Below are 25,540 nucleotides of genomic sequence, written 5' to 3'. Positions count from 1 at the left end.
CTCCCCCGCCCTGCCGCCGCCGCCGCCCCTTCCGGACCCCGGTGGCGACCCAGGGCAGAGCCACGTGCTGGCCTACGTCACGGCCCAGGCGCTTGCCCCGCGTGCTCGCGGGACCTCTCCGGCCGCGGCGGGGGTGACTGGCTGCCGAGATGGGGAGTGACGGGGGCCTGGCGAGTGAGCGCTCTTCTTCCGGTCACTGGGGGCGTCCCTGGCGCGGAGTGGGGCTGGCCGGCCTCTGTTCTTAGCCTCGCCGAAGGGGTGCTCGCCGCCGGTTGGTATTGAACTGCCCTGGGCTTTGGGTGGAAATCGGAGTGGCCGCGCTTCAGGTTCAGTACCCCTCAACCCCCTTTGTTTCACCGAGAGGGTCACCGAGGGGGGAACAGAAACACCCAAAGATATGTTCGCGGCGGGTCGGAGATCGCACCTGTATTAGCGGCAGAATTTGGCCTAAGTCCCACGTTGTAAGAGAAAGAATATCCCAAGCTCCAAATACACTTCTATTTCTGAGGCTCTAATGGTGGAGCGGATGTGCACCCCCTCATGTTGCTGTTCCAACGAGTCTTGTACATTAAAGCAGGTGGGCAGGTGTCGGGCGGTCCTCACTCGCTTCTCTGCCCCTTACACACCCTCGCAGTGTGCACGGGCCTTGACGAGCGCACGTTTCTTTCCTTTTTCCAGTTTTCCTGGAGATGAGCGTGCTTTTCTTACATGTTTTCGTCTTTCCCGGCTTTGACGCCTGGCCTTCCTTCACAGAAGCCCTCCTGAGAACCTGGCTGTGTTGGCCAGGACTCGTTTAAGGAACTTTATTTGTTCCTTTCCCTACATTTTTCATGATCTTAGGGAGAGAGAGTAGTCGGGTGTCAAGGCTTAGAAGATAATTCTACTGGCAGTGCCAGGGACAGGTCTAGTTTTCTTCCCTTCAAGAATAGTGAAGTCTTCAGGTAGAAGAGAAATTGGTAGAAATAAGGAGAAATTCGCTTAAATTTTTTAATAATTTTTTTTTATTGCCGAAACCGGTTTGGCTCAGTGGATAGAGCGTCGGCCTGCGGACTGAAAGGTCCCAGGTTCAATTCCGGTCAAGGGCACGTACCTTGGTTGCGGGCACATCCCCAGTAGGAGGTGTGCAGGAGGCGGCTAATCGATGTTTCTCTCTCATCGATGTTTCTATCCCTCTCCCTTCCTCTCTGTAAAATATCAATAAAATATATTTTAAAAAAATAATAATTTTTTTAATTGATTTCAGAGAAGAAGGGGGAGAGAGCAAGAGAAACATCAATGATGAGAGAATCATCTGCTGCCTCCTGCACACCCCCTACTGGGGATTGAGCCCACAACTTGGGCATCAAGCTCACAACCCGGGCATGTGACCTTGACCAGAATCGAACCTGAGACCCTTCAGTCTGCTGGCTGATGCTCTATCCACTGAGCCAAACCAGCTAGGGCTCACTTAAATTTTTAACACAACTTGGTTACAGAAATATAATCTTGAAAAAGAGATATTCCAGATAAAGTGAAATCCCTTTGATACCATCCGCAACCTCTCTCTCTGGAGATGTATACTTATTATCAGTGTAGTGTGTAGCCTCCAAGGCTTTTTCCTCTACTTTTAAATACAGACAATGTCTCTTGAAACATTTAGATATTGTCCTTTTCTAAATGATAAAATTTTATACAATTAGGTTGTTTGGAACTTGCCCTTTTGGGGGGTAACTAATAATTATGTAGCATTTTCCATATCTGTATCATTGCTGTTTACTGATGTTTGCTCAGTGGTTAGAACATTCGATAGTGTGGGTGTTGTTTAGCTATAATGATGCACATATAAGTTGCTGTTTCAGTTCCACAGAGAAAGACTTTATTTCTCAATAACTGACTCCGCTTTTGGCCACCTGTCCTGTGCGGGAGGTTCTTTCCATCCATTTTAAACAGTGCGCATTTGAACATTTCTTGGGCCCCTGTCATATGCAAGCACTGTGTTCTGTGCTGGGATTCCAGAGATGTGACGACCCTGTCCTTTCCTTAGGAGAAATCAGACTGTTGGGAAATAAGTTCTGTATGTTAATGATTTCATGTAGTTGTTAAAAACCCATTGAATGGCCCTAGCCTGTTTGCTCAGTGGTTAGAGTGTCGGTCGTGTTTGATTCCTGGTCAAGGACACATACCTCGGTTGCAGGCTTAATCCCCAGGCCCATGCAGAAGGCAACCAATCCATGTGTCTCTCTCACATCTATGTTTCTCTCTCTGTCTCTCCCTGCCCTTCCACTCTCTAAAATCAATGGAAAAATATCCTCAGGTGAGGATTAACAACAACAACAAAACTATTGATTGGCTACAAATTGGGAGACTAGGAAAGTTAGCTTCCCCTGCTCCTAAGTGAGCTCTCATCCCAGAACGCCCTTGGTGGGAGCACAGCTTTACTGAGCGAGGTCTTTGACCTGTGTTTCTGTCCCCCTGGGAGGTGCGGCAGGTGCAAGTGCTCTGGGGAGTCACTTGTTTTGTTCTCTGACTAGAGAGAAGAGCATTTGTAAAAAAATAGGGGAATGTTTCATGTAAAACACCTGATTTAGGTTGACCAAAGCAGTGGAATCCACTGGTTCTTGTCCAGAATAACTGGTTAATAACACTTGAGGCCTACACCCCTTCCCCCAGGATGTTCAGAAATCTCAGGGAAGAAAGTTGCTGTCCTGTGGGGCCTGTGCCGAACTGACAAGAGTAAAAGGAACTCAGTTAGCAAGGGTATGTGCATACATTATTAACCATGCCCGATGTGATGGGCTGAGGGTCATGTTGATTAGGGCAAACATCCTCCTGGTCCAGGAGATTTAAAAAAATTAGTTGTCACCCAGCAGCTTCATGCTTAGGTTTATATCTACAAATGTAGACATATGTTCACCAAGAGACTAACAGTTTTATTCATAATGGCTGGAAATTGAATACTAATGCCCACCAATAGTTGGATGGATAAAAAAGTTTCGGTAGATTCACACAATGGAATTCTACATAGCAATGAAAATGAATGGTCTGCTATTACACATGACAACCTAAGAGAATGCACAAACATAATCCTATCTAATAAAAGAGTAATATGCAAATTAACCATCACTCTGCTACACCCACAAGCCATGCTCATCATCCAATCAGGAGCAAGTATGCAAATTAACCCAACCAAGATGGCTGTGGCCACGAAGCGAGCAGGAGGCTTGGGTTTCCCTAGCAATGGAGGAAGCCAAGCTTTCTGCACACCCTGGCCGGCTAGGCCTCCACTCAAGGCTACAAAATTTCAATTATAGAAGATAAATAAATCCCAACAAAAATGGTGGCAGCCACAGAGCTGGAGAGAGCAGGAGGCTTGAGTTGCCTCTGGCGATGGAGGAAGCCAAGCTTCCGCTGCCCTGGCCTGCCTTGGTCTCCGCTTAAGGCTACAAAGTTTCAATTATAGAAGATAAATAAATCCCAGATACCAGGGCCTCCCCTTGGGTTGCTGGGGGGCATGGCTGGCCTGCAAACCACCACAGGCCCCTTGCCCAGGCTGCCCCACACCCCAATGGAACCCCCACCCTGATCTGGGACACCCTTCAGGGCAAACCAGCTGGCCCCCAACCGTGCACCAGGCCTCTATCCTATCTAATAAAAGAGTAATATGCAAATTGACCATCACTCCAGCACACAAGATGGCTGCCCCCATGTGGTCAAAGATCTTGCCCCCTTGTGGACACAAGATGGCCACCACAAGATGGCCAGCAGGGGTGGGCAGTTGGGAGGGACCAGGCCTGCAAGGGAGAGCAGTTGTGGGTGATCAGGCCAGCAGGGGAGGGCAGTTAGGGGTGACCAGGCCAGCAGAGGAGGGAAGTTGGGGGTGACTGGGCCTGCAGGGAAGGGCAGTTGGGGGGGACCAGGCCTGCAGGGGAGGGCAGTTAGGGGTGACCAGGCCTGCAGGGGAGGGCAGTTAGGGGCAATCAAGCTGGCAGGGGAGCAGTTAGGCATCAATCAGGCTGGCAGGCAGAAGCGGTTAGGGGCAATCAGGAAGGCAGGCAGGCGAGCAGTTGGGAGCCAGCAGTCCTGGATTGTGAGAGGGGTCCCAGATTGGAGAGGGTGCAGGCTGGGCTGAGGGACACACACCCCTGTGCATGAATTTCGTGCACTGGGCCTCTAGTATTGAATGAAAGCCAGGAGCCAACAAGTACATACTTTATGTTTCACTTCTCTAAAGTTTAAAAACAGGCAAAATGAAGCTGTAGTGATAGAAATTGGGACAGTGTTTACCTTTGTGGGGAGGGAGTGTTTAGAAACTATTGGACAGTTAGGTTGTTTTTTTTAAATATATTTTATTGATTTGTTACAGAGAGGAAGGGAGAGGGATAGAGAGTTAGAAACATAGATGAGAGAGAAACATCGATCAGCTGCCTCCTGCACACGCCCTACTGAGGATGTGCCCACAACCAAGGTACATGCCCTTGACCGGAATCAAACCTGGGACTCTTGAGTCCGCAGGCCGATGCTCTAGCCACTGAGCCAAACCGGTTAAGGTTGGTTGTTTCTTTTTACTATTATAAAATTGTAATAGACATCTTTATTGCCACATGTTTATGCAAATCAATTCATTATAATCTACTTAGGATAAATTCCTAGAAGTGAAAATGCAGGCTTAAATTCATCTTTTTAAGCATTTTATACACACTACCAAGTTGCTCTCCAGAAAGGCTTGCCAATATGCACTCGCCACCAGCAGTGAATGACAGCCCCTGTATCTTTAACACTGGAAAGTCTTGGTATTATGAATTTGATAGGATATGGGGTGGGGAGTGAGGAGTCAAGGGTTGGGAACATTTTCTGGCCTGCATTGAATGTATCCAGAACAGAAAGCAAGACGTTGAAGATGCTTGAATTCTGTGACTTCATGATCCCATAGAAAATTATCCAGACTTATGAACAAATTTACTAACTTGAATGTTCTAAAAAAATAATTCAGTTGAGCATCCAGAATACAGGGCTTTGGAGTTAGGCCTGGATTTGCTGAGAACACCACCACTGCCTGCTATGTGATTCCAGGCAAGTTGTTTAGCTTCTCTGGGCCTCAGCTTCCACTTCATTAATAGAGGCATGCTGGTACTTGCTTCACAGGGTTGGTGTGAAAATAAAAGAAACTTAAAATTAAAGACAGTTTGGCTCAAATAAACTCACAAAAATTTTTAAAAAATTAAAGATGGGTGTACTGTGCTTAACACAGTGCTTGAGACATCCTGCGAGTGGCCCACGTTGGGCTCCAGTTGCGAGTGTCCCCCCAATGCCCCGCGTGGTTCAGGGTTCAGGTTCAGGGTTCAGGCTCTGGAGGAGGCCGCACGCAAATGAAAGAGACTAGAAAATATTAATTTGGGAATATTGGGGGCCAGGAGGGAGCCCAACTCAAGGGGAAAGACTCCTCCGCGCTCTGGCCTTGCTATCCCTTTTATTAAGACTATGGGATACACCCATAGCCTTCAGGCAGGCAATTCCAATAATAGCCAATCAGCAAGAATTTACATAAAACTAGAAGGTAGAAGTTGCTACCATTGTCTCAACTAAACAGTGGGCCCTAACCGGTTTGGCTCAGTGGATAGAGCCTCGGCCTGCGGACTCAAGGGTCCCAGGTTCCATTCTGGTCAAGGGCATGTGCCTTGGTTGCGGGCACATCCCCAGTAGGAGGCATGCAGGAGGCAGCTGATCGATGTTTCTAACTCTCTATCCCTCTCCCTTCCTCTCTGTAAAAAATCAATAAAATATATTTTAAAAAATAAATAAATAAACAGTGGTGGTTGGCTCTGACCTTTCTGAGCTTCAAGGTTGACCAGCCTTCCGGGTTCCTTGTCTACACCTCTCTGCTAGTAAAGGCAATGGGCGGCTTCCAACATCTCCCCCGTTTTTTTTCCTTAAAAATTCTTGCATCTGCAGACTAGAAATAAACATGAGAACAAAAATGAGACAAACAATAATGGTTATGCTGAGAGGCAAATGAATCAGTCTGTAGTAAGTTTCTTTCTGGGCCAACAGTTCCTTGAGTCCCAATTTCAATGTCCAACAGTTTTGAGTCCCAATTTCAATGTCCAGTAGTTCCTTATGTGTACATGTCAGCAATTATATTTCAGTTCTGCATGGTGGGCAAACGGTGGCAATGCAGGTCCGACCTTCTCTGGTTTGGTCCTGGGCCACCTGCAGTGATGCACAGCTGCTGACTGCTAGCATAGCAAGGCGTCTTCAGCGTCTTCCATCTCTGGACTGTTTCTCCTCTTGTCTTCATGGCTGGAGCAATCCCATCAGTTCCTCTCTGGAATCTGTTGTTGCAGGAATCCACATGGGCTTTTCTGGAAATATACAAACATATTCTCAACCAAAGGTTAATAAAGAAATCTTTTCTATAAATTAGACTTAAGATCCTTTTTCATTTTTGCCCAAATGATTTTCCTTTGGCTTATTTTGACCATGCATGTTTTCATGGGTGTCTTGCTATCAGTATTACAAATGAAAATGAATTTTCAAGGTAAAAATTTTTTGATGTAATTTACTTACAGAATATTATTTCTTACAGGATATTACTCTACTATCCCCCCCTTTTTATTTAAATATTAGGAGGCTTTTGGAAATTTTATAATGCAGTGTTGATAACTTTTAATTTTAATTTTTTGCATAGAAATATGACTGTTTTGGATTCATTGTATGTTAAGAAATTTTACTATGAGATGAACTATCAATAAAAATTTTTACGTAAAACTTCAGGAACAGTTTTTTGTCTAGTACTATTAAGTTTTTATTTTTGAATATTCATTCATTTCAATTAGCCAATTTAAATTAGTCTGCAATAAGATATATTTTTTTATTAATTTAACTTGTCCTTGGTTATGGACAGTAAATGACATTAATTGTAGTTAGTCTTTGAGTAACTTTACATTAGCTATATTCAAGGAGGCAAAAATACAAATTATGTACTTCAGTTAATGAGGCCAAATTTATTGACTTTTTAAAAAAATATATATATTTTGATTTTTTACAGAGAGGAAGGGAGAGGGATAGAGTTAGAAACATCGATGGGAGAGAAACATTGATCAGCTGCCTCCTGCACACCTACCACTGGGGATGTGCCTGCAACCAAGGTATATGCCCTTGACCAGAATCGAACCTGGGACCTTTCAGTCCGCAGGCTGACACTCTATCCACCGAGCAAAACCAGCTAGGGCAAATTTATTGACTTTTAATTACAGTTCTTCAGGTGTTTCAAGAAAACCTCTCTTTATTTCCTTCCAAAATAATTCTCAGGCTACAGAGAGTTTCACTTAAGAATTTTTGTCTTTATTCTTACAACATACAACCTACAAGACTGCTGCTTAATATTTGCTCGTGCATCCAAATAGCCATGTCACAAGAAATCTCATTACAGTAAACTTGACTATTACTTTACGGTCAGATTTAATACTCTAACAACAATCTTAGTTTACCCTGTAAATATCAATGAAAGAGATTTCAAAATTTTCAAATTTCTCCTTTAAATTTATAATTATATTTTTAAAGAGTATCCCCTTTGGCTAATTTGCATATACAGAGGGATCATGGGAGGTCTCAGTAACTTTATTCAAAGAGAGGGGTTGGCCTTTGCTGTTTCAAGATGGCAGCCCCCAGGGGAGCGGCAAGCCATGAGGCCAACATGGTGGCTGCCAAGTCAGGCGGTCCAAAAATGGTGACTGTCTAAACCAGTGGTCGGCAAACCATGGCTCGAGAGCCACGGTTTTCCGCTCTGTTGACTAATGAGTTTGCCGACCACTGTCATATACTACCCTTTACCTCTTTGCACACAATATGCCACAATTGCCTAATCCTCACAGCTTCCAACTACAAGGTAACATTTAGTCTAGTCCAGTGGTCGGCAAACTCATTAATCAACAGAGCAGCAAACCACGGCTCGAGAGCTGCATGTGGCTCGTGAGCCGTGGTTTGCCGACCACTGGTCTAAACTGTTAAAGCCAAAACTACACTGCAGACAAACAGAAATCTCACTAGCCATTTCTGGTGGCTTTATGAGAATTTAATTGTTTATAACTTAAGTAGGTATCTTTAATTAAAAAAGCAAAGCAAATTTAGTAAATGTTTACATCTGATTCACAAGGCACAAAAGTGGCCCCACCTTCAGCCTAATTAAAAATGCAGGTGGCTATGGGCTTGTTATTATTTTAAATTGTTTTAAAATTCTGGTGTTAAAATTTTTGCTTTATTTCGAAATTTTGTTTTGTCCTCCTTAGAGGCCAAAACGTTCACAACATTTATAAGTAAAATATAGTTATTAATTTTTATTTGATAAAGCTTTCCAGGCAATTTCAAGTATATTAGATTGGTTAAATTCAAAATATTTCCTTTAAGAAGAGAGAATAACTTCTTGAATTACTCCAGGCACCCTTGGAGTCTTCCAAGAATCATCTCTCGGTTAAAGCCTTGAAATTCTAACTTGGAAAAAAAACATCAAACATATATCCATATATGATTTAAAGATTACAATACTTTCTATAATTATCCTAAGATATCAATTAAATTTAAACTGGTTTTTGCATTAAAAATTTCAGTTGGGCCAAAACCGGTTTGGCTCAGTGGATAGAGCATCGGCCTGTGGACTGAAAGGTCCCAGGTTCGATTCTGGTCAAGGGCACGTAACTTGGTTGACTTTAAACTGACCATATTTTTTCTCTGCCCCCTGGAAATTGAGTAGCAAGCCTGCAGGTATTCAAATGCAAAAATTGTCACTAAAGAATGGCTACTGGTGGGAAGCTGATTTACCTGTCTGCTGGGGGAAGGGTGACCACCCCTTCCTCCATTAACAAAGGGTGTAGCCAGTCTTTATCTGGGCTACTTGATCTTTATAATATATTTTTCAACAATTTTTTATATATTTTTATTGATTTCAGAAAGGAAGGGAGAGGGAGAGGGAGAGAGAAACATCAATGATGAGAGAGAATCATTGATTGGCTGCCTCCTGCATGCCCCACACTGGGGATCGAGCCCATAACCTGGGCATGTGCCCTTGACTGGAATCGAACCTGGGACCCTTCAGTCCACAGGCTGACACTCTATCCACTGAGCCAAACCAGCTAGGGCATATTTTTCAACAATTTTTGAGTTTCAAATCCAATTCTAATTATTTTAAATCATTTTCATTGACAATTTTTGTAACAAAAACAATTCATTGATTTTCTTGAAGGCCTTAAAGTTAAATTTTTAACACCCTTCATTAGCATTTTAAAAACTACTCTTTATTATGGAAATGCGAATCCTGTTGCTGGAACTAGCTTGAATTTCTTTCCTTTTGGTCAAATCTGCCATTTTTCTTAGGAAAAAAACAGTCTTGGGTTTTTCATTTCTGTAGCCCTTGTAAAGAGTCAAGTCCAGTTTAAGACCTATCTAATATCCGAAATCGGACCGTGCGCACATTTTGACTTACACTAGCTTTTCTCTTTACATGTGCACAGATATCCCAGATGCATTTCTAAATTTTTAAGGCGAGAAGACTTTTTCATGGTGAGAAAGGAGACTTTAAATTAGCATACTGGGAGAGTGGCCTTCCATATTGGATTGCCATGTGTCTCCCTTCCCCCACATCTTGCTTGCTCTGGGGGAAGTTTTCAGTAACAAATCTGGCTGTGTATCTTTTCATGCTTAATAGATAAAAACAGATCTTACATGTTTTCTTTCTTTTTCACTTTGCAAAGTAATTACTAGCACCCAATTTGGCCAAATTTTGCATTTCCCTGCGAGTTCTTCTATAATTTTTAAGCAAAACTTTATATTTTTTTAAATGTATTTTGTTGATTTTTTACAGAGAGGAAGGGAGAGGGATAGAGAGTTAAAAACATCGATGAGAGAGAAACATCAACCAGCTGCCTCCTGCACACGCCCTACTGGGGATGTGCCCGAAACCAAGGTACATGCCCTTGACCAGAATCGAACCTGGGACCCTTGAGTCCGCAGGCCTGCGCTCTATCCACTGAGCCAAACCGGTTAGGGCTAAACAAAACTTTAAGTAATCTCATTGCGGGAGAGCAGATAGCCCTGCCCTTTCCTGCCACCTTTGAATTTCTCCCCACCAGAGGCGGTTTCGGCAGCGGAGTTTCACTTCTTATTACAGATTTTAGATTCCAAATACAAATTAAGATTTTAATTTGAACAAGAAACCACATTCCTTAAGCATGCAAACCAAAAGTCTATAATAAAGTTTATAACCTAATTCTTCCCCATTAGCCTGGCTGAAAAAGACGTTCCCACCCTACTTACAGATCGCGACTTCTGCAGCTGATCATGGGCTTTGCGTGCGGTGAATTTCCCTCACCTATATGGTGATCTTTTCCCCACCTTTTCAGTGTAATCTTCCTTTCTTCACTCTAGGCGAAAATATCATCCCCTCCAGAGGTCCCACGTCGAAGGCGCCAGTTGCGAGTACCCCAGGTTGGGCACCAGTTATGAGTGTGACTGCCCCACGTTTGAGCTCCAGTTGTAAGTGTCCCCCCCACATCCTGTGTGTTTCAGGGTTCAGGTTCAGGGTTCAGGCTCTGGAGGAGGCCGCACACAAATGAAAGAGACTAGAAAATATTAATTTGGAAATATTGGGGGCCAGGTGGGAGCCCAACTCAAGGAGAAGGACTCCACCCCTCTCTTGCCTGGCTATCCCTTTTATTAAGACTATGGGATATAGCCCTAACCGGTTTGGCTCAGTGGATAGAGCTTTGGCCTGTGGACTGAAGGGCCCCAGGTTCGATTCCGGTCAAGGGCATGTACCTTGGTTGCAGGCACATCCCCAGTGGGGAGTGTGCAGGAGGCAGCTGATGGATGTTTCTCTCTCATCAATGTTTCTAGCTTTCTATCCCTCTTCCTCTCCCTCTCCCTTCCTCTCTGTAAAAAAAATCAATAAAAAAATATTAAAAAATAAATAAAGACTATGGGATATACCCATAGCCTTTAGGCAGGCAATTCCAATAATAGCCAATCAGCAAGAATTTACATGAGACTAAAAGGTGGATGTTGCTTTAGCTAGTGAAGGCAACGGGCAGCTTCCAACACATCCTAAGCACCAAATACACATTAGTTAACATTGATTTTGTTCTTAGTCTAGAGAAATAAAACTAAAAGTCAGCATTGCAGTGTTAAAATCTTGGTTAAATGCTTTGCCAAGTTCATGGGGAATTTTATTTCCTTTTTGTAGACTGGATTTTTCACAATCAAAAACCAACAAGTTGCTTTTTTCTTCTCTTTTTATTTTAATCTGTTTTTATTGATTCCAGAGAGAGGGAAAGGGAGATAGGAACATCAATGATGAAAATCATTAATTGGCTGCCCGCAACCTGGGCATGTGCCCTGACCTGGAATCGAACTTGGACCTCCTTTTAAAATATATATTTAAAAAATTAAATTAATTACTTAATTAAAAATATATATATATTTTTTTATCTCAGAGAGGGAGAGGGAAAGAGAGAGATGAGAGGGAATCATTGATCAGCTGCCTCCTGTACACCACCTAATGGGGATTGAGCCCACAGCCTGGGCATGTAGTCCTGACTGGAAATCGAACCGTGACCTGGTTCATAGGTGGACACTCAACCAGGCACTTCTTTTTCACTGTAGCTCCGGGCCTTTGGGCTCTCTTAAAACTGTAAGGCCTCTGAGTTTATTTCAGGTTGACCTCTTGCTCCTAGAGTGGAAAGTGCTGTTAGCCTCTTTTAGGGGCTAAGGGGGAAAAACAGACTTTTTGGTTCTGTAGTCTAGAAAAATGGATTCTACCCAGGGAGCCAAATGGAAAGACACACACACACACACACACACACACACACACACACACACGTGCTCCCGCTTGGCTCCAGTGGATATGACTGTAGTACATCACAGGGGAGCAGTTTGCTGAAGGGAGAAAAAAAAAGAAGGGATTGCTAGTCAATTCTTTCTTTATATATGTCTTTATTGATTTCAGAGAGAAATATCAATGATGAGAGAGAATCATTGCCTCCTGCACACCACCCCCAACCCCACTGAGGATCAAGTCCACAACCCAGGCATGTGCCCTACCAGGAATGGAACCCTGACCTCCTGGTTCATAGGTCAATGCTCAACCACTGAGCTGCACCAGCCAGACGCTAGTCAATTCTTGATTCTGAGTTGTGATCTCTAATTTTAAGCTAAAAATTTGAATTGCTTCTGTATCTTTAGTCCCTTCAGAACTTGAGTTCTCAGTATACAGAACTTTAAGTAAATGTGTACACATGATCATTTACTGTGCAGTTTGCCTGTTTATCTTTCTCACTCCTGAAGTTCCTGGATTCAGACAAGTGGAACTAAAAGACAAACCCTGGTGTATGTCCTGACAAGTGTAGCCGAGGTTCACACCCCAGCAAGCAACCTAATTGAAGGTTAGGGAACTGAAAACCTTGTTTTATTTCCAAAGAACTTTGATGTGTTTGCCCAGAGTCACTTTAACCTCTTTGATACTCCATTTCTCATCAAAGATAATGATATTCTGCAGGTGATTACTGTGAAGAGACCATGAAAAGTGAAAGCACTTTGTTAGATACAATTCACTACATGAAATTAAGGGCTCATTACTGTCAGTCCATTTTATGTCCCTTATGATGATGGTTGAGCTCCCTAAAGGGCAAGAACCATGTCTTATTGCCCAGCAGGCATGGCTCAGTGGTTGAACTTCGACCTGTGAACCAGAAGGTCATGGTTCAATTCCTGGTCAGGCCATGTGCCTAGGTTGCAGGTTGGATCCCCAGTGTGGGACTTGCAGGAGGCAGCCAATCAGTGATTCTCTCTCATCATTGATGTTTCTATCTCTCCCTCACCCTTCCTCTCTGAAGTCAATAAAAATATATTTAAAAAATAAAAGTGTGTTGGGGGAGTGCAAAAACAAACTTCACAAATACCATGTGGCCATTTTTTTTACATACATACTCTCAAAATGACTGTCACTTCTGTATATAGCTCCTTGTGATACACAAACAACACCTTCAGTTTTCTACATGGACTGTTGGTTTTGATGGACTTGGGGATTGTGGGTAGCCATGGAATATCTTAGACATTGCAAGTTGTTAGATCACCAGCTCTCAGAGCTGCCACTTGCAGGGGTTTTTTGTTTGTTTTTGTTTTTTTTGGTTGATGTCAGAAAGTTTCATTCAAACCTGTCCCTCACTGACAGTCTCTGCTCAGCTGGCCAAGTCCCAGTCACTCACGTGCAGGTTTTTTGCTGTGTTCTGTTTATATTCCATGCCCTGCCACTATGGAAAGGGGAAGAAAGCCCAGGTTCTTGGAATTTCCCACCCTATTGGGATTTCCCAGCTTCTTTAAGAAACATATTTTAGCCCTGGCCTATAGCTCAGTTGGTTAGAGCATCCTCCTAATACACCAAGATTTTGGGTTCGATCCCTGATTAGGGCACATATAAGAATCAAGCAATGAGTGCATAAATAAGTGGAACAACAGGTGAACGTATCTCTCTCTCTCTCTCTTCTCTCCCCCTTCTCAAAAAGCAAAAAAACACAAAAAAACAAAAAAACACAAAAAAGAACAACAAAAATTAAAAAAAAACACATGTTTTAAATGTGTATTATAAGCCACACACTCTAACAGAAGGACATGCCCTAACTGGTTTGACTCAGTGGATAGAGCATCAGCCTGCGGACTGAAGAGTCCAGGTTCGATTCCAGTCAAGGGCATGTACCTTGGTTACGGGCACATCCCCAGTGAGGGGTGTGCAGGAGGCAGCTGATCGATGATTCTCTCATCGATGTTTCTAACTCTCTATCCCTCTCCTTTCCTCTCTGAAAAAAAATCAATAAAATATATTTTAAAAATAACAGGGACACAAAAATGAATATAAGAAACTGGCTATGGTGCACAGTCTATATCTGATGACAGATACAAACTTTTAATATTTCTCTTCTTCTACAGTTGAAAAACCAGTTTCATACATACTAGTTCATTTATGTCTCAAAAGATCTATCTGTTTTTTTCTTATGCCAGTTCCAGGCTGTTTTAATGGGGCCTTGTAGTATAGTTTGATTTCAAGAATTATGATCCCTCCAACTTCGTTCTTTTTTCTCAAGATTGCTGAGGCTATTCAGGTTGGTTTATTTTTAGTTCCATATAAATTTTTGGAATACTTGTTCTACATCTGTGAAATAAGCCATTGGTATTTTAATAGGAATTACATTGAATTTATAGATTGCTTTGGATGGTATGGACATTTTAATGATGTTAGCTTTTCCAATCATAAACACGGTGTGTGCTTCCACTTATTTGTATCTTCCTCTATTTTTTCTTCAATATCCTATAACTTTCCAAGTACAGGTGTCTTGGTTAAACTTATTCCTAGGTACTTTATTTTGTATATTGCAAGAGTAAATGAGGTTGTTTTCTTAATTTCTCTTTCTGATAGTTCATTATCAGTGTATAAAAATACCACCTTTTTTTTTTTCTTTCTCACCCGAGGACATGTTTTCACTGATTTTTAGAGAGAGAGGATGGGGGAGAGAGAAGAAGAAACATGGGGATGAGTGTGCCTACTTGTACCAGCCTGATGGGTGTGATTGGTTGCCTCCTGTATGCTCTGGCCACTGGGATCGAACTCCCAACCTAGGCATGTGCCCCCACTGCAAATCAAACGGGCAACCTTTCAGAGTACAGGACACTCCAACTGAGCCACTGGGGCAGGACGCCACCGATTTCTGCATATTTATTTTGTATAGACATTCCTCATCTTGATCCCTCAATGCCTGGGCTTTTAAAATATTTTTTTAAATTAATTTCAGAGAGGAAGAGAGAGAGAGAGGGAGAGAGAGACAAACATCAACACATCAACGATGAGATGATCATCCATTGGCTGCCTCCCGCCTCTGACTGGGGATGGAACCCGCAGCTGGGGGATGTGCCCCGACAGGGAATGAAACCGCGATCCCCTGGCTCAGAGGTCGACACCCAACCACCGAGCCTCGCCAGCCGGGCAAGGGCCAGCTCTTAAGACCATTTCAGCCAGTCCAGTATTAGGCCCCAAACGGTAAACTGCGGGGTTTCAAGTGGTGGGCGGGGTGCCCTCCTCCCGCGGCCCCGCCCTCTCGCCAGCAGCCAGAAGCTTTCACTCGGCTCCGGAGGGCCCGGGCCTCCAGGCTCCAGGAAGCTGTGAGTCATGTGATTCTGGGCGCGTCTCACGTGACCTCCGACTGAAGGCCGGGGCCTTGGGCCAAGATGGCGGCCTACTTGCAGTGGCGGCGCTTCGTTTTCTTCGACAAGGAGGTGGTGAAGGAACCGCTGGGCAGTGATGGGCCCGCTCCCGGGCCCGCGCTTACCTCTGGGCCCGCTGCTTCCAAGTTCCTCTGCCTCCCTCCTGGCATCACTGTCTGCGACTCAGGCCGAGGGAGCCTTGTCTTTGGAGATATCCTTCACCTGGAGCTGTCGTCCCTCCCCGGATCCCTGAGGAGATCCCGCTGGGACAGAATCGGCCCCTCGGAGTGTTCGTGCCACGTGCCCCTTCCTGTAGCTGGGCGCCCGGTGCCGTCTGTGGTCTGAGGGCAGGAAGGCCATTCTCTAACTTGCCAACCGAGTCGTCCTGGGCAATCGTTTAAGCTCCCCAGGCTTCAACTTCCGTATCTGTAAAAGGGTATAAAATGTCAATTTGCAGTAGGGTTATTTTAAGACCAAAATAAAGGGTGCAAGTTGGCTTTAAAAGATGAATATGTAAGGTGTCCCTATCTCCCATGCCCAATATTGGGGTGACAAGGTAAATGAGACCAGGAGTTTGCTGCTTTGTTCTTCACATTGCTGCCTCTAAACTCTGGTCTCCTTTTACTCTTTTAAAGATAAGGGAGCCAGGAGATAAGATGGACAAGTCCATGAAAATTTAAAGAGCTGCATGTATGTTAGTTACCTGGGTTCTGGCCTAAATGTCAGTCTCTCTCCTTGGAAAGGAGGCTCCTTGACTGCTCTGCACATATGGAAGGTCAGGTCTGGTTCTTATCCCGCTCCCTCCAGCTTACGGGCTTCCAAGCCTACAAACTACGGGTGACACACCTGTATCAACTGAAGCAGCACAACATTCTGGCATCTGTTGGTGAGGATGAGCAGGGCATCAACCCCCTGGTGAGTCCTGGGAAGGTAATGGGAAAGACCCAGAAGTCTGGGAATGTTTGTTTGTTGGAGGGTGATTAGCATTCATCCATCTAAGGTCTGCCAACAGGTAAAAATCTGGAACCTCGAGAAGAGAGATGGTGGTAATCCACTCTGTACTCGAATCTTCCCTGCCATCCCAGGAACAGAGCCCACGGTTGTGTCCTGTTTGACTGTCCATGAAAATCTCAATTTTATGGCCATCGGTAAGCAGAAAGAGGGCAAAGCTAAAGCTCCAGGATTCTTTGTAGATGTTTTTCAGAGTTGCTTCTGCAGCTCATATTGTTTTCATAGGACCACCTTGTTCTGAGATATTAGAGTTTGGAATAGAAAAGGAGTTAGTTTTGTTCTTTGAAAATGAGTCAGTGAGTATCTATCATCTCCATGTTAACCATTGGAGAAGTTGGGTATGGAGAGAAATCTCATCACTTTTAATGAGTGCTTCAAATGGTCATTTCCCCTCTGTGTTTCCTGACCTTTCAGCTTCAGTGAAGTGGTTTCCTGCTCTTGTACAGGTTTCACGGATGGCAGTGTTACCTTGAACAAAGGAGACATCACTCGGGACCGGCATAGCAAGACCCAGATTTTGCACAAGGACAACTATCCTGTGACTGGACTGGCCTTTCGCCAAGCGGGAAAGACCACTCACTTGTTTGTTGTGACAACAGAGAACGTTCAGGTATGACCAGGACCTCCACTGTTAGGGGCAAGTGCGAAAGGCTTCTTTCTCCTTTGCTTAGGGAGCTAGCTTAGGAACTGACAGGAGAGGCAGGATTCTTACATTTGTCATCATATAGCCTGGAGTCATTTGCTGAGCTTCTTTCTTCATTTGAGAGAGTAGGAAGAGGTAGAGTTAGGAAAAGAACTCTGGGCTTTTAAGAAAAGACCTGAATTTTTTTCCTAACTAACTTGTGAAGTGACACTGGACAAGTTGCTTTACTTCCCTGGATCCTTTGCTCCTAATTTATAACAGCCTACTCTCAGGAATAGTCTTTTGATAAAATAGTAAAAGATTATTGTATTTCTCTTACTTGCAGAATTCCTGTAGTAGGTAGTGACAGTATATACAGGAGAAGGAAGTGTGGTCCCGGCTTATGTATTTAGTAGATGGGTGATGGCTAATGGAGAAGGCAAGCGACAGGGAAAGTCTTAGGGGGCTGAGAATTAAAAAGAGAGTTAGTACGGAGATGGGGAATACCTTTGGGAAGGCTTAGATGCCGCCGTCTCAGAGGGTGCCTGATAACGCCTTTCTTACTTCTCGAAGTCCTATATAGTTTCTGGAAAGGACTACCCTCGTGTGGAATTGGATACCCACGGTTGTGGCCTGCGCTGCTCAGCCCTAAGTGACCCTTCTCAGGACCTGCAGTTCATTGTGGCCGGGGATGAGTGTGTCTACTTGTACCAGCCTGATGAACGTGGGCCTTGCTTCGCCTTTGAGGGCCATAAACTCATTGCTCACTGGTTTAGAGGCTACCTTGTCATTGTCTCCCGTGACCGGAAGGTTTCTCCCAAGTAAGAACTCAAGGGAAAGGGAGAGGGCTGTGCTTGATCCCCGGAATTGACCTGATTTTAAAACCCTACTACCTGGATCCTGTCAGTCTCCTAGTCTCCTACTTTGGTTTTATGTAGATTGTGCTTATACCTAGAATCAGCTACAATGTTTATACTGAAAAATGTGTTGTGCTGCAGACATTTGTTGAGCAGTCTTGATGCCCTAGAATGTTCCAGAGAATTTTGAACCTGGTATTGATTTTTGTACTCTTTAGTAAAAATAAATTGGGGCAGAGGAAGGAGGGCTTAAGTAGTAAAAACACTAGGAAGTGCAGGACCCAGAATTTTTTGTCTGAGCCACCTGGATGGGGCAGTGGATCCTCTGCATGATGGAAATAACCCCTCAGATGTTAGCCTTTTCATTCAGTACTAAGCACAATGCTTTACATATGCCAGGTGCTAATTATTTGTTAAACGAATGGGTGTTTAAATATACTTAATTTTTTAATCTGTTATCTGTGTTAGTTATAGGACCTTACAGGGTAAGATCAGATCTGTATGTTCTCTCCTTACGACTGCCAGCACATTGCTGCATGTTATGGGATGAGCTGCTAGAAGGGCCAAGAGGTGATTTGTTCTGAGTGGAATGGGCAGCTCCAAAGTTGTCACTGGAGCCCTGGCTGGATAGCTCAGTTGTTTAGAACATCGTCCTTATACACCAAGGTTCCAGGTTTGATCCCCAGACAGCACATGCAAGAATCAACCAATGAATGCATAAATAAGTGGAACAACAAATTGATGTTTCTGTCTCTGTCTTTCTGTCTCTCCCCCTTCCTCTCTCCCTAAAATCAATCAATCAATAAAAAAAAAAATCAAAGTTGCTACTGGAAAGGAAATAAAGGGGAAGCTGAGGCAGAGAAGGTACAAATGTCTGGTGCTTTTTCTTTCCCACACAGGTCAGAGTTTACCAACAGGGACTCACAGAGCTCCGACAAGCAGATTCTCAACATCTATGACCTGTGCAACAAGTTTATAGCCTATAGCGCTGTCTTTGAGGATGTAGTGGATGTACTTGCTGAGTGGGGCTCCCTGTACGTGCTGACGCGGGATGGGCGGGTCCACGCACTGCAGGAGAAGGACACACAGACCAAACTGGAGGCAAGGCCACCAGGTTCCCAGTGCTGGCCATAGGCACCCAGATACTGCTGTAGGAACAGGCTCCCAAGACACCTTGGCCAGAGTGTATCCTTCTCTTTGGGTCATAGCCTTACTCAGCTCCCTTGGGGTAGAGTTACAAGGTAAATTGCCTGGGATGAGGCTTTAGAGCAAGCATGTCGAACTCGCGGCCCACAGGCCACATGCAGCCCATAACGAATATTTTTGCTGCCCAGCCAATATAAAGGTATGTAAGAAACATCTTAATAAAAATTTCTTAACTTTATTTTTACAATATCCTGTAATACATGATTATTAATAACGAACTATAACTGACTGATGACTATAATCATGTTGCATTCATTTCCCTTACGTGCAGACGCACCATTTCTCTCTACTAATACTGGCAGCAAATATTTTAACAGCCAATTGTCATGTCAGTAGTCTTGTACTGACTTGTTTGGTGTGCGCAACAGGAAATATTTTGCTTTCGGAGAACAAGAAAAATAGGTTTATTTGTTTATTAATTTTGCAGTTATTCAGTGTCTGGTAAGTTAATGTTCAAGAAAAAATATTAATTTTTATTAAAATGTTCTATTATTTTATGTTAACCATGACTCATTTATTTCAGCCCTTTGTATACAGCATGTCTCTATCGAAATAAACCTAGGTTTCTTTGAAAATTGAAGCTTTAGTTTTTTTTGCAGCCACATACACTTACACCTTGTTTATTTGGCCCGTGTCAGCCTTTGAGTCTGACATGCTTGCTCTAGAGGGAAGTAATGGCTAGGAGCCTGAGCCCACTTGCAGGGTCCACTCTCTGCAGAGAGCCTTAGGAGGTAACCGGATGTTGGTCTTGGGGGTATCAGAGGTCTCATCCTGCTTAGGATCTAGGCAGATCAGAACTTCAGGACTGTCTGGCATGTGTGTTGTGGGTTCATTCTGGGGAGGTGTCGCTTCAGGACTGCATCTACCAATTTTCCAATCTCTTTCCTTCCAGATGCTGTTTAAGAAGAACCTATTTGAGATGGCGATTAACCTGGCCAAGAGCCAGCACCTGGATAGTGATGGATTGGCCCAGATCTTCATGCAGTACGGTGACCATCTCTACAGCAAGGGCAACCATGACGGGGCGGTCCAGCAGTATATCCGGTCAGCCAAGGGTGCTTAAGGGTGTAGCTCTGAATGCAGAGACAGGCAGCCAGATCGGCTCATACCTGTGCTCGGGGGGAGGGAATGGACTCCACCAGGAACCTTCCTTTTGTTCTGCAGAAACTGGGATGCCTTGTGGGAGGAGACAGTATGTGGAAAGGGAATGTTTAGGGTGAAATATTACATGACCAGTATGCGATTGAGCTGATAAACACCTATTATTTTAAACTGTAGTTTGGCTTTTGTTAATATTAATTTTTACCTAATTCTCCCATACATTCTTTCATTGGTATTAATTCTTGGAATTTCCTGCCCTAATAAGGGGTTTTAAGACCCTTTCTAGCTTCTTTCCCAACTTCTCTAGAATTCCTGTTTTCAGCCAATTTTAAGAATTAGTGCTCTGGAGGCTTTTTACTCCTGTGGTCCACAGTCTAGCAGCCTCAATGTCACCTGGGACTTGGTTGGAAATGCAGGCTCTCAGGCCTCTCTGCAGCCCTTTTAAGATTTGCAAGTGCCCGGCTGGTGTGGCTCAGTAGTTGAGCATCGACCCATGAACCAAGAGGTCCCTGATTTGATTCCCAATCAGGGCACATGCCCAGGTTGCTGGCTCGATCCTGGTGCGGGGCATGCAGGAAGCAGCTGATTGATGTGTCTCTCATCACTGTTTCTGTCTCTTTATTCCTCTTCCTTCCTCTCTCTCAAATCAATAAAAAATATTATTTCTTTAAAAAGGAAGCTCTGCAAGTGATTCCTATGTGTGTGAAAGTGTGAAAAGTACACTGATCCCAATGCTTCTTGTGCACGTGTCTCCCTAGAACTATTGGAAAGTTGGAACCGTCATATGTGATCCGCAAGTTTCTGGATGCCCAGCGTATCCACAACCTGACTGCCTACCTGCAGACCCTGCACCGGCAGTCCCTGGCCAATGCCGACCACACCACCCTGTTGCTCAACTGCTACACCAAGCTCAAGGACAGCTTGAGGCTAGAGGAGTTCATCAAGGTGTGGGTGGGTGGGGGGATGGTGGTGGAGCAGGACGGGTATTCCTTGAGGCTCCCACTGAGCATGAGGTGGCTCCCCCAGGGCTTGCCCTTCTTCAGCAGGATGTAGGGAGAGGAAAGAGCTGACCTTATTTGGGACCAGGAAGGACCCTCTGGTCTATAAACGGGAAGAGGAATAGCGTTTCCTGCTAGTTCTCTCCTGTCTCCCTTCTTGCTTTATGATTCCAGAACTTCCCTCAGTATTTAAGTCCAGGGAACTAGTAGTGGGGTAGCCCTTTGTCCCCAGAGGAGTCCCTCTAAGTAGTAGGGGCAGAGGAATCGGCTCTTAGAAACTTCCTGCGAGGCAGGGGAGTGTACTATTTTAAAAGCATGGGCTTTATATTATCTTAAGATTATATTATCTTAAGAATCTGGTCTTGAATCAGACACATGTTTCCTCTCCTTTCCCTGACCACAACCTCTTCTGTGAGTGATGTTGTCTAATGTTCCTGGCAGACAAAGAGTGAGAGTGAAGTCCATTTTGATGTGGAGACAGCCATCAAGGTGCTGCGGCAGGCTGGCTACTACTCCCATGCCCTCTATTTGGCCGAGAACCATGCACACCATGAGTGGTACTTGAAGATCCAGCTAGAGGACATCAAGGTAGGGGAGATTCTTTTTTCCCCTTCAATTTCATGAAGGTGTTTTTTTGTTAATCCTCACCGGAGGATATTTTTTTCATTGATTTTTAGAAAGAATGGAAGGGAGGAAGGGAGAGAGACAGACAGACATCCATCAGTGTGAGAGAGACACATGGATTGGTTGCCTTCCGAACTCAGTGCCCAGGCTGCTCTAACCACTGAGCACATAGGTCAGGGCAGTAGGGGAGACTCTTGACTCAAAGTTCTGTTCTTTCTGAATGATGACAGTGCTTCCTAGTGGGTGAGACAGGAACATGCCCTTATTCTGCCCTTTACGTCTCCACAGAATTACCAGGAAGCCCTTAGGTACATTGGCAAGCTGCCTTTTGAGCAGGCAGAGAGCAACATGAAACGCTATGGCAAGATCCTCATGCACCACATACCAGAGCAGATGACCCAATTGCTGAAGGGGCTTTGTACCAACTATCGGCCCAGCCTTGAAGGCCAAGGTGACAGGGAGTCACCAGGCTGCAGGGTGAGGCCCTGGGGAATGGCTGTTGGACAGCAGGGATCATCTTTGGGGCATCTTAGGTACCAAGCTCACTCACTCTCCCTCCTCTCTCCTCCATTGCCATCTTAGGCCAACTCAGAGGAGTTCATCCCCATCTTTGCCAACAACCCACGAGAGTTGAAAGCTTTCCTAGAGCACATGAGTGCAGTGCAGCCCGACTCACCACAGGGCATCTATGACACGCTCCTTGAGCTACGACTACAGAACTGGGCCCATGAGAAGGATCCACAGGTGAGGCCTGGTAAAAGCTGCAGGAGGTACTGGAGAAAAGACAGTTCTTCCATCTTTTGTGGTTGTTTGGCTGCCTTCTATAGACCAATAACACTTCACCATTGGTGGCTAAATAGTCCTCAGTAAGGAAATTGGACTGAGGGGAAGAGATAGTTGACTTGCCTTGCCCCAAGAGGCCTTGTGGTTTTTTCCCTTATGTCCAGCAGCTCTCTCTCCTGCCCCAGGTCAAAGAGAAGCTTCATGCAGAGGCGATCTCCCTCCTGAAGAGTGGCCGCTTCTGCGATGTCTTTGACAAGGCCCTGGTCCTGTGCCAGATGCACGACTTCCAGGATGGGGTCCTGCACCTCTACGAGCAGGGGAAGCTGTAAGAGTTTGGGGAATTTCAGGGAAGGGGGAAGGGGCCAAGTAATTTTCCAGGGATAGCCCCTGAGGTATGCCTGACTTTGCATAGGTATCAGCAGATGATGCACTACTACATGCAGCATGAGCAATACCGGCAGGTGATCGTGGTGTGTGAGCGCCATGGGGAGCAGGAGCCCTCTCTGTGGGAACAGGCACTCAGCTACTTTGCCCGCAAGGAGGAGGACTGCAAGGAGTACGTGGCAGCTGTGCTCAAGCATATTGAGAACAAGAACCTCATGCCACCACTTCTAGGTACTCGGGAGGACAGGGTGGGTGGGTAGGTGCCAACTGCTGAAAATCAGGGGCGCTGGGGCAGGAGCCCTTCAACTCTGTCCAGTGGATACCGCTTGATTTATTGTTTTCCTCCTGGACCCCAATCTCAGTGGTGCAGACTCTGGCCCACAACTCCACCGCCACCCTATCTGTCATCCGGGACTACCTGGTCCAGAAACTGCAGAAACAGAGCCAGCAGATTGCACAGGACGAGCTCCGGGTGCGGCGGTACCGAGAGGAGACCACCCGCATCCGCCAGGAGATCCAGGAGCTCAAGGAGAGGTACTGGCATCTGAACAGGTGGAGGAGTCCAGGGATAACCTTGTCCTTCACAAGGTGTCATTAAATGCTTTTCAAAGACAAAAGATTATATGGAGTGTGTTTGAGCATTTCATGCTTGCAGATGTTTTAGTGGAGGAATTCCAAAAAAGATAGTTATCGGGCTTTGGAGATATTATCTAGTATAGGTACTTTTCTTTCTGTATTTGCTTATCTATATTTTACATTTTCTAAACACACATCTAAGTTGTGTGGTTAGAAGCCATTCAGAAGTAAAAACTTTGCTTTAGAAAATACAAAAAGGTGTGGCTCGGTTGAGCATCATCCCATGGACCAGGAGGCAGCCGATCAATGTTTTTCTCTCGTTGATGTTTCTCTCTCTCTCTCTCCCCCTCTCCCTTCCTCTCTCTGAAATCAATAAGAACATATTTTCAAAAAGAAATACAAAAGTACTTAATTTATATGTATATAGACATTAATGCTAACTCTTTAAAAATTATTTGCCCTTAATATTGTAAAATGTTTATTAGAGAACAATCCCACAAATATTTACTGAGCCCCTATTATGTTCCAAGTACTGTTCTTTTCTTTCTTTCTTTCTTTCTTTTTTTTTTTTTTTTTTTTATTGATTTCAGAGAGGAAGGAAGATGGAGAGAGAGATGCTCAACCACAGCCATGCTGGCCGGGCCCAAGTACTGTTAACACAGTGGAGTTTACATTGTAGAGGTAGAGACAGTTAACATATCAAATAAGCAAAATATTATAGTATGTTAGATGGTGTTAAGTTCAAAGAAGAAAACTGAGGAGAGGGAGTAGGGTGAGGAGTGTGTGTGTGTGTGTGTGTGTGAGAGAGAGAGAATTTCTAAGGTGTTTGGGAGAGGCCTCTGAAAGGGTCACATCTGTGTACAGACCTGAAAGACAGTTTTGTGGCAATGGTGAGGCTGAAAGAGAAAAGTACCCTGGATGGTTGGACTTCCTGGGAACATACTGAGACGCACTGCAAGCCCAGCACTGTTGTCTTCTGACCTTTCACAGGTGGTGAGGAGAGCAGGGCCTAGAGCACTCCCTTAGGGACTCCAGCTGCCTTCTCTCTCAGCTTGGCTCTTGGCCCTGCCCTCACTGTTTGCCACTCCTTTCTGGTCTCCCTTGCCTGTAGTCCGAAGATTTTCCAGAAGACCAAGTGCAGCATCTGTAACAGTGCCTTGGAGTTGCCCTCAGTCCACTTTCTCTGTGGACACTCCTTCCACCAACACTGCTTTGAGAGTTACTCGGAAAGTGATGCTGACTGCCCCACCTGCCTCCCTGAAAACCGGAAGGTCATGGATATGATCCGGGCCCAGGAACAGAAACGCGATCTCCATGATCAGTTCCAGCACCAGGTTGGAAAGAGTGGCTAGATGAGTACCCACTCAGAGAGTGGGGAGGTCGGGAGCACTGCAGGGGAGCTCATTTGAGGAAATCACTTCAGTTCTGATTCCTACTCTTCTTTACCACAGCTCAAGTGCTCCAACGACAGCTTCTCTGTGATTGCTGACTACTTCGGCCGAGGTGTTTTCAACAAACTGACACTGCTCACTGACCCTCCCACGACGAGGCTGGCTGGAAGCCTGGAGTCTGGGCTGCAGCGGGATCTGCTTGTGCACTCCAGGAGGGGCACCTGAACAGCTTGGGGTCGGGGGAGGGGGGATAGTGCAGGCCCAGCAGCAGGAATACAGGACAGGCAGAGTTGTTGCCCTGGGAATCAGGCAACCACGTCCCGGCCTCTGCTGTGATCTGATGCTATAGCCTTCAGGATTAAAGGGGATTTTTCTTCCTGCCTTCTCTTTGGCCAGCCCACCATTTTTCCTGTTAACTTTCTGAGTAGCGTTGATTATTCAAACCCTGGGGGAGGGCACTTCAACAACCTCCAAGTATAGACAATAGCTGCTTTATTCTCCATCCAAGAGCACCAGCCTGTGCTTGGGTCCTTGCTCCCAGAGTCTATAGATAAACGATTTCAGCCCTGGCCGGTGTGACTGGGTTGAATGTCATCCCATACACAGAAAGGTTGCTGGTTTGATTCCCAGTCAGGGCACGTGCCTGGTTTTGGGTTCATTCCTTAGTAGGGGGTGTGCAGGAGGCAGCCTATCAGTTAACGTTTCCCTCCCTCTCTAAAAATTAATTTAAAAAATGTTTTTTAAAAATTGATTTCAGGGTTGATAAAGTTA

General features: G+C 44.9%; 1 protein-coding gene across 7 annotated transcripts; it reads left to right on the top strand.

The window, feature by feature from the left end:
• Window positions 1-56: 56 nt before the first annotated feature.
• On the top strand, window positions 57-25,338 carry VPS11 (VPS11 core subunit of CORVET and HOPS complexes). Of its 7 annotated transcripts, none has more exons than XM_080642438.1 (18): window positions 57-271; window positions 10,396-10,503; window positions 15,241-15,427; window positions 15,983-16,131; window positions 16,229-16,364; window positions 16,674-16,837; window positions 17,423-17,670; window positions 18,606-18,807; window positions 19,805-19,956; window positions 20,772-20,958; window positions 21,453-21,599; window positions 21,924-22,112; window positions 22,218-22,379; window positions 22,604-22,743; window positions 22,831-23,033; window positions 23,165-23,336; window positions 24,490-24,712; window positions 24,830-25,338. In XM_080642438.1, exons 3-18 carry the CDS (start codon window positions 15,241-15,243, stop codon window positions 24,992-24,994), a joined length of 2,826 nt encoding a protein of 941 aa, XP_080498564.1. In that variant the 5' UTR covers window positions 57-271; window positions 10,396-10,503; the 3' UTR covers window positions 24,995-25,338. The 7 variants fall into 7 exon arrangements, with proteins under 7 accessions (XP_080498564.1, XP_080498563.1, XP_080498565.1 ...); XM_080642437.1 differs by having other exon boundaries at window positions 87-271; window positions 15,118-15,427; XM_080642439.1 differs by lacking the exon at window positions 15,241-15,427 and having other exon boundaries at window positions 102-271; window positions 15,960-16,131.
• The last annotated feature ends 202 nt before the right edge of the window (window positions 25,339-25,540 follow it).

This window comes from Plecotus auritus (assembly GCF_963455305.1).
Source record: "Plecotus auritus genome assembly, chromosome: 9".
NCBI lineage: Eukaryota > Metazoa > Chordata > Mammalia > Chiroptera > Vespertilionidae > Plecotus > Plecotus auritus.
The sequence above is the reverse complement of the archived record's forward strand: the minus strand, read 5'-3'. Positions and strand labels throughout refer to the sequence as shown.